The sequence below is a fragment of the Haliotis rubra genome, unplaced genomic scaffold (genome assembly GCF_003918875.1).
Source record: "Haliotis rubra isolate DU_JTF1 unplaced genomic scaffold, ASM391887v1 Scf352, whole genome shotgun sequence".
NCBI lineage: Eukaryota > Metazoa > Mollusca > Gastropoda > Lepetellida > Haliotidae > Haliotis > Haliotis rubra.
Window position 1 is genome coordinate 521,184 of NW_025767027.1, and position 14,256 is coordinate 535,439.

At 41.6% G+C, this 14,256-nt stretch overlaps 1 protein-coding gene across 1 annotated transcript in view; it reads right to left on the reverse strand.

Moving 5' to 3' along the window:
* Nucleotides 1–14,256, reverse strand: part of LOC124285107 (protein O-mannosyl-transferase TMTC2-like) — a 412,056-nt gene that overhangs the window by 333,617 nt on the left and 64,183 nt on the right. Inside the window, 1 exon segment of the mRNA XM_046721262.1 lies at nucleotides 7,774–8,359. Coding sequence (XP_046577218.1) covers nucleotides 7,774–8,359 — 586 coding nt within the window.

Consider the following 14,256-nt stretch of genomic DNA (forward strand, 5'->3'; position numbering starts at 1 on the left):
TCATTTGAATTTCAACTTTTGTTGCTATGGCAACCTGAAAAAATGGAAAACTTCAATCCAAGATGGCGGCCAAACGGCTAGAGATATCGCTCTGGGACTACCAGCCAAAAATGATCGGCATCTCATGACCAAGCCACATACCAAATATGGAAGTGATTGGATTAATAGTAGTGGAGATATATGTTCTTTTATGCCGTTTTGGGGTCAATATTGCATTTGTGCAGTTTTCAATCCAATATGGCCGCCAAAAGACGCATATTTTGATATACATGTAAGAACACAAAATCTCAAGCCTATCATGGTGATGCATTGTACCGATTTTCACGTCTTTTTGTGCATACGCTGAGCAGCTACGCTGTATATAAAGTAGTGTTATCAGAATGTGCCGAAATCCAATATGGCCGCCAACCGATTCACATTTTGACATGCACTAAAGAACAAAAAAATGTTCAGCACATCAAGTTACTGCGTGCTGCCAGATACTAGCTGCGTAGTTGAAATAATAATGACGCTGTGATTTTTTTTTAAATCCATCTGTGCAATTTTCAATCTAATATGGCCACCAAGCGTCGTATTTTTGTATAAGCATCTAAGAACACAAAATGTTAAGCATTGCACGTTTGTGCATAATAGCAATTTTCGTGCCTTTTTGTGCAGAACCGGAGCAGTTACGCTGTTTCTAGACCAGTGTCACCAGAATCTGTCGAAATCCAATATGGCCGCCAAACGGTTCCTATTTTGACATGCACCAAAGAACAAAAAAATGTTCAGCACATCAAGTTACTGCATGTTGCAAAAATTCTAGCGGTTTAGTTGAATTAGTAATGATGCTGAGGTTCTTTAAAGATACATTTTAGTAAAACATAAACAACGAAAGTAAAAATCTAGATGTCCGTAACTATTCAAGATATCGCAACATAGCTTTAGGATATTCATATTTGAGGTATATACACTATATGTGCAAATTTGCAGAGTTCTAGACATCATACATTCAGAGTTATGGGTTGCGGAAATGCCTACCCGTCAAAAACGTGAAATTTCCTTAAATCCAATATGGCGGCCAAACGGTGCCTCCTAGCCCCATGGATCCTGCAGTTGAAATTGAAGGTAATCGGATTACAGAGCTGCACCAGAAATTTGGTAGCCATTGGACTTATAGTTTCGGAGATTATTGCTTTGGAAATTGAAAGTTTTGAATTAATTTTGAATTATCTCTCCTTTGCTCTTGGGCCCAAAGCCTTGAGATTTTTATGGGGAATATCTACACCTCGGTGGGCATCTGGGTGATTTTTCTCAAGCGAATGTGTCCAGCGGTGCTCTTTGTAGCGCTGGTACAAAATACGGCGGAATAAGAAATAATAAAAACATTAACGATTACAATAGGTCTCCTGCCTAAAGGCAAAGGAGCCCTAATTACAAAATCGTTATTTTTGAGTTTTTCGGGGTTTTGACCCCGGAACTTGATAGTATGTCAAAAATCCTTTCTAATGGTCAAGGTCACCAAGGTCACGGGGTCAAGGTCATTTGACAGGTCCGTCACAAGAAAAAAACAACTTTTTTGCAAGCTAAAACGAGGTTGTTATTGCCTCTAAGGTGAAAGGAAGTAATGTTTCTGCTTTGCCCAGACCCGATGTATCATATGCGCTGGTCAGGTTTAGTGACAAATATGTCCGCCGTCTGTCAGCATGTCTGTCCGTCAAAATACTGTATAGTTATTATCTCCGGAACTGTGAAACGTACAGAGTTCAGATTTTGCACACAACATTCCATTGACTGTGTTTAATGATGCCGTAAAAATGAAGTCATTTGAATTTCAATTTTTGTTGCTATGGCAACCTGAAAAATGGAAAACTTCAATCCAAGATGGCGGCCAAACGGCTAGAGATATCGCTCTGGGACTACCAGCCAAAAATGATCGGCATCTCATGACCAAGCCACATACCAAATATGGAAGTGATTGGATTAATAGTAGTGGAGATATATGTTCTTTTATGCCGTTTTGGGGTCAATATTGCATTTGTGCAGTTTTCAATCCAATATGGCCGCCAAAAGACGCATATTTTGATATACATGTAAGAACACAAAATCTCAAGCCTATCATGGTGATGCATTGTACTGATTTTCACGTCTTTTTGTGCATACGCTGAGCAGCTACGCTGTATATAAAGTAGTGTTATCAGAATGTGCCGAAATCCAATATGGCCGCCAACCGATTCACATTTTGACATGCACTAAAGAACAAAAAATGTTCAGCACATCAAGTTACTTACTGCGTGCTGCCAGATACTAGCTGCGTAGTTGAAATAATAATGACGCTGTGATTTTTTTTTAAATCCATCTGTGCAATTTTCAATCTAATATGGCCACCAAGCGTCATATTTTTGTATAAGCATCTAAGAACACAAAATGTTAAGCATTGCACGTTTGTGCATAATAGCAATTTTCGTGCCTTTTTGTGCAGAACCGGAGCAGTTACGCTGTTTCTAGACCAGTGTCACCAGAATCTGTCGAAATCCAAAATGGCCGCCAAACGGTTCTCATTTTGACATGCACCAAAGAACAAAAAATGTTCAGCACATCAGGTTACTGCATGTTGCCAAATTCTAGCGGTTTAAATGAAATAGTAATGATGCTGAGATTCTTTAAAAATACATTTTAGTAAAACATAAACAACAAAAGTAAAAATATAGATGTCCGTAACTATTCAAGATATCGCAACATAGCTTTAGGATATTCATATTTGAGGTATATACACTATATGTGCAAATTTGCAGAGTTCTAGACATCATACATTCAGAGTTATGGATTGCAGAAATGCCTACCCGTCAAAAACGTGAAATTTCCTTAAATCCAATATGGCGGCCAAACGGTGCCTCGTAGCCCCTTGGATCCTGCAGTTGAAATTGAAGGTAATCGGATTCCAGACCTGCTCCAGAAATTTGGTAGTTATCGGACTTGTAGTTTCGGAGATTATTGCTTTGGAAATTGAAAATTTTGAATTAATTTTGAATTATCTCTCCTTTGCTATTGGGCCTAGAGCCTTGAGATTTTTGCACAAACGACTTCAGCACTGTCGGTACAATGGTAATTTTTTTTCAAGCGATTCTGTCCAGCGGTGCTTTTTGTAGGGCTGGTACAAAATACGGCGGAATAAGAAATAATAATAAAAACATTAACGATTACAATAGGTCTCCTGCCTAAAGGCAAAGGAGCCCTAATAATAATAAAAAACACGAACGATTACAATAGGTCTCCTGCCTAAAGGCAAAGGAGCCCTAAATATAATAACAGAATTAAACTTCATCAAGTTCACTCCATTCTTCCAGAGAGGAGTCATCAGTGTCCAGACGAATGACAACTGGATTAAGTGTTTGCTCCTTCAAGCCATCTTTGAGCCAGTACTCTTTCTCCACCTTCTTGACATGTTCAACACATGCATGCCAGCGTGCAATGTCAATGTCACATACAGCCGTGTTGACAATGTGCTTGACATCATTCAACTTGAATGATTGATTTTTCCGGGCCACTGTACTTTTAAGGTCTCCCCAGATAAGTTCGATTGGGTTGAGATCATAGTGGTACGGTGGTAAACTCAAGACCTTATGGCCGTGTTGGCTTAGCATGTTGTCAATGTTATATGTGGGTGGAGGTTTGTTAGGTTTAATCAAAGAGTATAACTGTGGTTTAGTGGCCTTAATTGAAAATTGTATATCGTTATTTGTTAGCCATTGCTGCATATCTGACTTCTTTGTATTGGAAGTTGGGCACCTATTGTTTGGATCTCAAACACTGTGATAGGGAGCATTGTCCATGACAACAAGACTTTTGTAAGGCAGAGCTGGCAACAATTGTTCCTCAACATACTGTGTGAAAATCGAGTTCATTTCTGTATGAAAGTGAGTTGTGATTGGTACGCTCAACTTCCCAGCGTAGACACCTGATTGGATAAAAATCCATCGGGCCGAGCGGTAGATGCATCCAGGGTATAGTGGAGAGTCATCGTAATGTATACCCTGGAAATTATTGAGCATGCAAGGTGGACTGCTCAGCAGTGTCCGCTATGTTGAACTCCACAAAATAGTTAGTGACTCGGTCCCACAGGAAAAACTCAATAAATCAACAAGATTACGCTCCCACAGGACATAACAGTATCAAACAATATCATCAAAACCCCTCAGAATCTGAAGAGGAAGTAAATATTCTCGCATATAACATCATTTACGTGAGCCACAGAGATGTGTGTCTGTACCTGACGCTGTCGGAGCAAGCCCTGATGTCTGCATGTGCATCACGTTATCTCATGGGACCGACTTATCACGTCACTGGATTGACAGAATATTATCTTAACACGTTCATCAATCATGGGTCTGGAATCTGGGTGATGGTACACCGAAATCCGAACACTAACAATCAAAGGTGACTGATACGCGTACGGAGTGTTCGCAGAAGTAGGTGGGATCACCGAATGAGTCGAAGTCTGATATCTGGGGAAAAACGGAGAGATCACCAATGCATGAGGGATCGTCGAATCAAAAGAAATAGTATATTTGTATACTGTCCAAGGTGATGCCACTCACTTCTACTATCTCTAGTTATTAAAGGTGTCAGAGAGAATCCGTACGAAAGAAATATAAGTACTATGTAATACGAAAAATGGTGAAAAAGAATTATCAAGTTGATTCAGCTTTACGTGATTGAAATGCGGATGTCTCTATATGGTTTCTCTGTGAATACACTTTGTGGCAGTACAGCACACCAAACTTTATTGAATAACCACCGTAAAGTGTTCATTGTGTAAATTAGAGTTCGACATGAAATTGTTCACCATGATGTTCTTAAATTGTTCACTAACAATTTGATGGTGTCTATCTTTTCGAGGATGAAAGCTCGAAAACGGTATAATACTAAGCATTCAAATTTGGCACAAAGATAGTTTGATAATTACTCTTAATCTTGGTATATTTTGTTTTTCATATACTGTAAACCGGAAATATTCTGTGCCTTGAAAATTTTGCGTCAGCATACCCCAAGCCTGTTCTGTGATGTATTATTTTTGCGAGAGTAGTAGGCTTTGCCAAAACAACATTGTTAGCTAAAACTACATTGCTTCGTACATCAAAGGTATACAGGTTTCAGGGATACAGGATGACAGGTTTCTTATTAATCCCTTTGATCTCAACAGTATCAACTCAGTTCTAAATTGTTTTTGCTGAGCACTGTATTATTTGCAGGAATTAAGATTACAGTGTGTATTTGTCTCGTATATAGAGCCGGAAATAGCAATCAGCTGTGCACACATTTCCCGGCGATCTAGTTAAAACATGCACAATAATATAACAGATGAATTCTGACACAGTGATCAGTAAAATATAATAAATGAAACTATTATTTAACCCAAAGAAATATATCCTAGCATTGTGTAATTTTAATTACAGGTTTTGCTTTATAAATGTAAAATATATATAATCAACACTAAGGTTATACGGAAACTCATGAACGTGGTAAGCAGAAGTTGTACGCGCATGGATGAGGTGAAATAAGCATGACATTTAAATGCACACACATTTTTTACAGATGCTACTGTAAACTAGCAGTCCATGGAAAACGAGATGGTAATCAGTTCGTGATTGTTGATAATATGATGGGAAATTGGCTATCGCGGTTGGAGCGAAAAACGTACCCTCACGAACGAGGTTAGCAGAAGTTGTACGCACGTAATATACATCTATTTTGTTATTATTGTGTGTGGAATTTGTCTGTTTATTTTCATGAATAAGATGTCTAAGATATTTTTTATGTAAATATACCTTTTTTAATATTACTACGCCGAGAATTTTTTGCGTGGGGAAGAGAAACACAAAATTTCCAAAATATACTGACGCAGAATATTTCAGGTTTACAGTATACAGCAATTATGCCTTAAACTTTGAGATGTTTATGCATCTTTACGGAAACGTAGCCAAAGCTCGACAGTGTTCTGCAGGCTCATGGGCTTGTATAATGACGGAATGGAAAGGTATTTGGTATGATTACGCACATGTGTCTTCTATTTTACAGCATGAATTTTGGGGACAATGTGACCTATACAAATATAGATATTGACAATTTTCCTACACCTAAAAAATAAAACCTGCTCACCCCTCATGTGATAAATCATTCACTTCCATGCTTTGAAATATTTCCTGCTTTTCACCACTCCTACAGTGTGCAGTGGTGCAGTGATTGGTGACTCACTGGAGGCGTCCACAGGAGGAAAAATAATCTCAAATCATACTACAGTAGAACACGGATATAACAAACTCCAAGGGACCACGAAATTTAGTTCGCTATATCCGATGTTCGTTATTCACATTTGACCGCCATCTTGGATTGTAGAGATGTAGAGACACCGGCGGGGCCAAAATCAGTTGACACAGATTTTGCAAGAATCGATTCGCGATTCTTAATAATGGAACTGAGAGTGGATTTTGGAATGCCAAAGTCGAAAGCGATGTTGGTTTAGATTTTACACCTGAATCTACAGCCTGAATTATCTGAAGCTTGGTGTCAAAAGTGATGGCTTTACGTTTGCCTGCCATAGTGACGAGAGTGAACAAAGACCGGTATACCAGTCAAGCTTTTAAGACGACATGTTTGTTTTGTTAAACACGTTAATGACCATCGAACAATGTTGATTCGCCGCCAACAAGGTTGATGTATACCGCTAAGTGGCTGAGCTGACACTGAGCTGACACTGAGTGAGTTCGCTAATCACGTCGTTAGTTGGGCTTGGGGGTAGTAAATCAGTTCGCTAAAGCCGTTAATTCGCTACTCACGAGTTCGTTATTCGCGTATAATTTTAATGATATTATAAAGGACTGTTGACGGGACTTTTAAATTTGTTCGCTATATCCGTTTGTACGCTATATCCGTGTTCTACTGTACCTTCGATCTCTGCTCCATCTAAAGTAGAGCCTGATCTACTATAGCATGTTGTCGCCTAACATGGCACATAGGCTGCACCTGATCTTGCTCTTCAATTCTCCAAACGCAAAGGACCAAAGCATTCTAAACAGGATGCATGTAGATTTGAGATGGAGGAGGTCTGCTTGCAACCCACGCGAACTACTATCCCTTGACATAGAATCTTCTTTCCCAAGACATTAAAGGCTATACGAGTCAGTTTATTAGCCACAGTTACAGCACAGCTGCACCCTAGTGCAACAAGAAAGAGATGACAAGAGAGGTGAGGGCCCTGCATGCTTTCCAGGGACTGCTGAGGTGTCCAGGAATGGGACTGGGAGTGGTGGGGAGTGATCTAGAGAGGCCAGAAAACTTTGTTCAACCCTGCTTACAGCACATTTCCACTCCATGGTCAAAGTAAGAGAGAGAAGTGCATATCGTGAGATAGGATAAGTTTTAAAAATTGGTGCTATATGTTACACATACATGAATAATAATATGAGTGATCGTGAAAATGTGATATAAATTATGATAACACGTGAAAAAACAATGAGCAACAAAAGAATGAAAATCTGCTAAGTTTTAAGTGCACAAATTTACAAGTCAAAGTAAACTAAAACAAATCTGTAATTAGCATAAGTTACTAGACCCTCTGGTCTTGATAATGTTAAGACATTCACCAGAAATGGACACCAGAGCCACAACTAGCATTTTCAGTTATACAATTGTGTTCATTTAAGGAAATATAAACGTGTGTTATTCTAGTAGCATGTGAGCATATTGGTACATTATCTTTCCAAAACATTCAAATTCTAGTACAGCTGTACTCACCATGGTGAAGATTTGTAGCTGCAGTATTTCCTGAAGTTTCACCCGATGAAAGACAAAAACATCATATGTTGCACAGACACCAAGAACAGCAATGGCTTGTTCTTTTGTCAATAGACTTGCCACAGCGAATACACAAACACTAACCACATACATCCAACGATGGGAAGCTAGTTGGGCGGAAGTCCGGTACTCCACATACTTCATGTAACTCAGGAATGTAAGAAGAAAGAAGAGACAGGCACCAATGTCAGCCCGACCAACAATGCCAGCAACAGCTTCTGTGTGTATGGGGTGTGCTGCAAATAACAGTCCTGCTACATAGGTGGCAAATGTACGCTTCAGCACCTTTTGTGCTAGACAGGTGAACACTGCTGTGACCACTGCATGCAGCAGAACATTACCCAAGTGGTAGCCCCAGGGATTCAGTTTCCCAAAGGCATAGTTGAATCTGAACGACAGGACACAGAGTGGTCGGTAGGACTTGTGTGAGCCACTATGTGTGAGGGGTGTCCCCCAGAAGTCATCATAGAAGATATTCACCAGTGGTGTTTCTGGTAACAAGTCCTGATTCTTCTGGATTGCCCGGCTGAAACACACAAGTTTATATTTAATAAGTACCCATTCATATTTTCTGCACAACATATACAATGCAAAAGGAGTATACAGTCAGGCCGCGTTAGTCCAGACCCAGATAATCCGAATCCCGAGCCTTCCGAACGGTAGCTAGCTGTAACCAATCTTGTTTACTATGTAAACTCATAAACTGTTGATTCATTAATCTGGTGCTTCACTCTCTGGATCCGGACATTAATTAGCGGTAACACATTAACTAATTACACTTGGTTTTGCTTCATTAATCCGGCGGTACATCAAGAAGGTTCGGATAATCCCCTTACCTCGTGAGCACCACTGATTAGCACTGATCTTCATCGGTTAAACAGTTTTAATTGTTACACGAATAGTGTATCCAGACATTATTGTATGCATTGATTGATTGATTGTTATAATAATAGCCAAGTTGTTATGTATACAAACTGTAATAAAGTCATTTGATACATGTACATGTATATGTTCTTGTCTCGGTATGTCAAAGGGAAGTAACTCTACTGTAGTGGTGTACATAATGGTTTGTTTCAGTAGTCTGTACGCTTCACTATCCGAACGCTTTTGATGAAAAACGGAAGTGTTCAGATTACCGCGGCCTGACTGTAATTCATTTGGATAGTCCCTGAAAAGCTGCACATGTACTATTACAAAACCATAATGCCACGTATGCCAAAATTAGATACACAAACTTCTTTCAACATAGATTGTAATGTAATTTTTTAAGTAAAATTGATATTTTTATACTTATCCTGACTCATGATCTTTTGCTTATCTCCCTTTCGAATGGTAGTGGAACACTTGAATCCCTTGAAGTTCCCGAAGCAGACGTATAAATACACTCACCCACGAAGTTACCTCCCTTTGCCCTTTCCCGCGCAAACCAGTCAGGTGACCTGCCTTACTTGTCACTCTCTCCTGATTTTCTGCCCATGCACTTAGATCTGCTGTGAAATCTCAAGTGTCTTCAACGGGGAGGTTGGGAGGGCTTCTCGTCATGAGTCAGGATAAGTATAAAAATATCAATTTTACTTAAAATATTACATATTTTTACTTATCCTGACTCATGATCTTTTGCTTATAGAATCCAACAGATTGGTGGTGGGTCAAGCCACTTTGTGGATTCAACAGCTGTCCTTAGATATGTCCTGTATCCCCCCCATGGGAACTGCAAAACGGCATTTCCGTGATCCTATTCTTCCAACTTCCGTTATAACTCGGGGGGACCACTTTCTTGTCTTACTTCAATCTCAGACAAGTTGAATCATGTTGATTCATGTGGCTATAGAAAAACTAGTATCTTCCTATTACTAGATATCCCATAGATTATGATAAGATCTTTATCATAAATCAGTTGCGACCCCTTCACGTACAGGTAAGATCTTTACCCGCACAGGATCTTTAATCACTCATGCTAGCCTGTGCTAGACTGTGCGCATGGACTTTCAAACTAGTTCTTTTCCTTAGTAAAAGTTATCAACAAGTCAACGTGATAAAGGGTGAGATTTTCCAACTCAGCGCCTTTGAGGAACCGTTAGTTGCTGTGCTACAACAAGAAGCCCAAATTGGTGAATGCCTGAGACGTCTTCAGTGGCTATGTCTCGGAGGTAGTGGTTGGCAAACACTGTGTCTGACTTCCAAAAGCAGCCCTCCATAATTGTTGGTATAGAGCAATTTCCATGCAGAGCTAGTGTTGACGCCAGTGCTCTGATTTCGTGTGGGTTGGAAGCTCTAGGAGGTTCTAGTCCTGCTGCTTTATAGGCTCTCAATATTACGGCTCTCATCCAGAACGATATGGTCGTTCTTGAGACTTCTGTTGAAGTCTCTGTTGATAATGGGATGGCAGGCGCTTGAATTTTTGTCTCCTTGTCTCAGTTTTTTGAAGATATATCTTCAGGGCTCTGACCGGACTCAAGGATAAGTCCTCTATATCCTGTGGACCAAGGATTGTAGACAGCGCTGGTACATGGAACTGTCTATCTGGTTGACCGGGTAGCTGGTTGTTGGCAATAAAGTCCCATCTAAGTCCGAGATGTTGCCCTCTGTCGAATCTGGTTCGACCAAAGTCCAGCGCATGTATCTCCGATATTCGAGCTGCCGTGGCTAAAGCAAGCAGGAACAGAGTCTGCTGTGTTAGCAGCTTGAGTGTAATCTGGTCTAGTGGTTCGTAGACATCACTGGTAAGACGACATAGAATTACATTTAGATCCCAGGCTGGAGCTCTGAATTTCTTTTGCTGGTCCTACAGCTTAAAAGATCTCAGCAGAGCAAGTAATTCTGGTACTTTCGTCAACTTGATGCCTGTTTTCATGGTAATCACTGTACTGATAGCAGCGAGGTAAGTAGATAATGTCGAACCCTTCAGATGTCTGGTCTGTCTAAGATGACACAGATATTCCGCCAACTTGAGGATGAGTGGCTATCATCGCAGTGAAGCCTTTCCGCCTTGCATAAGTCTCAAACTTTAGCCATTTGTCGTCATATAGGTTACGAGTCGATCTGCGTAACGCTAGCGTTACTGCTTTGGCTGCCCTGGCGGAGTATCCTCTTTTCTTCAAACATATTTTGATACGGTCCACACGTGTAACTGGAATACTGTCGGGTTTCCGTGGACTTGCTTGGTGTGCGGATGTATTAGTAGGTTCGACCAATCTGGTAATTTGATTACTGGGTTTCCGAGATCTTCTATTAGGTCAGGGAACCATGCTCTCGCTGGCCAGTAGGGCGCGACCAAAGTCAGTTGTAGCATCTGAGTCTGTTTGATCTTGAACAGTACTTTTGGTAGTAGTATCGGGGGTGGAAAAGCGTAGGCGTTTTATCCTTCCCACGACATGCTCAGTGCATCTGTTGCCCAAGCTTGAGGATCTGGAACTGGCGAGACAAACATCTGTAGTTGTTTGTTGAACCTCGTGGCAAACAGGTCTATGCAAGGGGATCCTATTCCCCTTATGTTCCGAAACGCTTCTGGATGGAGCATCCATTCCGTAGGTGACGGGTGTATTGGTCTTGAGAGAGTGTCTGCCAGTACGTTCTTGGCTCCGGGTATGTGACACGCCTTTATCCAGATGTTTGCTTCCTGTGTGATCTGGAACAACTGGAATGTGAGCTGCAATAGGCTTGGAGACCTTGTGGATCCTTGCCGGTTTATGGAGAATGCCACTGTAGAGTTGTCCGTGTGGATCATCAGCATTTTGTTGTTCAGCAAGCTCGACCATAGTTGTAAGGCGTTGATCACTGCTTTCATCTCTAGCAGATTGATGTGAAGCTGCTGTTCTATTTTGGACCACTTTCCTGACACCACTTGATCGTTGAGATGCGCACCCCATCCCTGCGTCTGCGTAGAGATGTGTGTCGAAGGCCGGCTCTTGTAAATAGGTCCCTTCGCAAACGTTCGACCTGTGTTTCCACCACAGTAGATACCTCTTGAGGTTTTCCAGCAGCAAGATAGGGTCGACGCTGTCTAGATGTTTTATCAGGAACCGTTGCAGCGGTCTTAGTTGTAACCTTCCTGTGCGAGTCAAGTCTTGCGCCGAGGTTAGCAGACCGAGTAGAACTTGCCATGATCGTAGTGTTAACGGAGAGACGACTGCTGGCGGAATCATGGCTTGTATCTTGCCCCAACGATCCTCTGGGACGGCAATACGATTCTGTGTTGTGATAAACCTTATCCTCAGAAATTGTAGATCTTGTTTTGGTTCCAACTCTGACTCCATAAGGTTCACCAACCATCCTAGTTGAGTGAGCAACTTGATTGTGAAGTTCAGTTGTAGTTTGAGTAGACTGGCATCTTGGTGAACCTGAATTCCGTCGTCCAAGTAGAAGGCACTGCGTAGACCTCGATGATGTAGGTATGCGACTATAGGCTGGGTGATTCGTGTGAATAGCCGAAGATATTCCAAACGGTAGGACGTTCCATTGGAAGTGCTGCCCTCTGAATAGGAATCGTAGATACTTTCTTGATTCCTGATGTATCGGGATGTGAAGGTACACATTCTGCAAGTCTATGCTGGCCATGTAATCTGCTGGACGGATGAGTAGTTTGAGTTGAAGTAGGTGGATCATTCTGAACCTCTCTGGTTTTAGTAAGTAGTCTTTGTTGAATTTGCGCATGTTGTAAATCAGTCTGAACTTCTCCTTGGAGTTCTTCTTGGGTACTAGAAAAATTGGGGAATAGAAGCCGGGGAGTGAGATGATTCTGATCTATTATCTCTACAGCATCTTTCATCAGTAGTGCGTTGATGGCTTCTTGTAATTTGTCTGCCTGTTCCTCTGCATAGTTGAAGACCATCGGGCTGAGGGTTAGTGGAGGTGTGGCTCTTAGTTGTATTTTGTATCCTTCTCTTAGTACTTGACAGACGTAGTTGTCCTCTAGTATTCCCCAATTCTTCCAGTACCCTTGTAGAGGTCCACCCACTGTCGATAGTTTTACAGGAACGACTGGGGGTGGAAGACTCCAGTCGTTCCGAACCTTGATATCAACGTCTAGTGCCTCTGGAACCTCTGGGGCCGCGGCCTCTCCCTGAGTTTCCTCTGTAAGTTCTGGATGGGCAACGAAAAGATCCTTTGCCGCCTCTGAAGCTAGAGTACTTCTTGTCCTTTGCCTTCTGTATTCCCGGAATATTTGGACTTGTTGTTATACTTTTGAAACGTATGACGGATGACGTTGGCCAGAGTATCTATGGTTTTAATCATCATAACTTCTCTGGTATCATGCGTAGCTTCCTTAGCTGCATCATCTATTAGTCCTCCAAATATAGTAGGCGCCTCCCATGGAGCTCTTAGTAGCGGTTGGGTGAATCTATCATTCCAAGAGCAGGAAGCCAGCAGCCCCTGTCTGCGTAGTAAGGTGAGTCCCGCAGATATAGATGTGATATGGTCCGACAAAAAGTATTGATCCTTCTTTTGTATAATGAGGGTTGAGTATATCATCTTATCCTCTTCCAAAGTTGAATTCTGGATTTATTTATCAATGCTTCATTGATGGCTCTGGACCTGGCCAACCTGAAGAAGGATCTCCTTGTAGCAGTATAAAGTTGAGATAGCTTTTTGTCTTCCACTTTATACATCTTATTCCGGGAGTCATTCACAAGTTTGATGTTATCATCCCAATCAGGCGCCTTAGTGAATGGATCCATATGATGTAGGGGGAATCTCTTCATATTAAATGATGGTAGGTGCTGACTCTGAAACTTGGAAGCTTTCGCGAAAGCTGTGCGTAGGTTGGAGGGTACATTGGATATAGGTTCAATTGGAGGGATTGTGACGGAGGCGAAGTCATCGTTGAGCATCGTATAAGTGTAGACTTCATCTTTATCCAAGTTCAACCCGTTAGCAATCCATGCTGTAACTTCTGAGACGAAGTCCGTTTGCAAGTCCGAAGTCTCCTGATTATTAGAGCTAGGTCTCAACAATTCATCCATCTGCGAACCTGTTTCCCTTCTTGAACCTTCATCCTCGTTTCGCGAACCTCTATCTGAAGATTCCTCCCTATGCGAACGTCTATCTTGAGAGTGTTCTCTCCGCGAAGCTCTATCTGTGGATACATCTCTTCGCGAACCTCTGGCTTGGGGTAAGTAACTTCGCGAACGTCTGTGCAAGATATGAGATCTCGACCTAGAGCGGCTAGGTGTAGGAGCTGGATCCTTCGATGTTCTCAAACGTAAAGGGTTCGCAGAAGTAGATTTGAGAGTAGGTACGACATCTCTTCCATCCTCCAAGATGACAGAGTCGTCCGACTGTGGAGACCTTTGCAAAGGTGTACGTTCGCCAATGTAGCCTTGAGGTGTAGTTCCAAGAGGAGTAGATTCGCGCAGGCCCATGGGTTCGCACAGGTCCGTAGGTTTGCGCACGGTGTCGGTAGATGAGAGGCTTTTCCTAGCC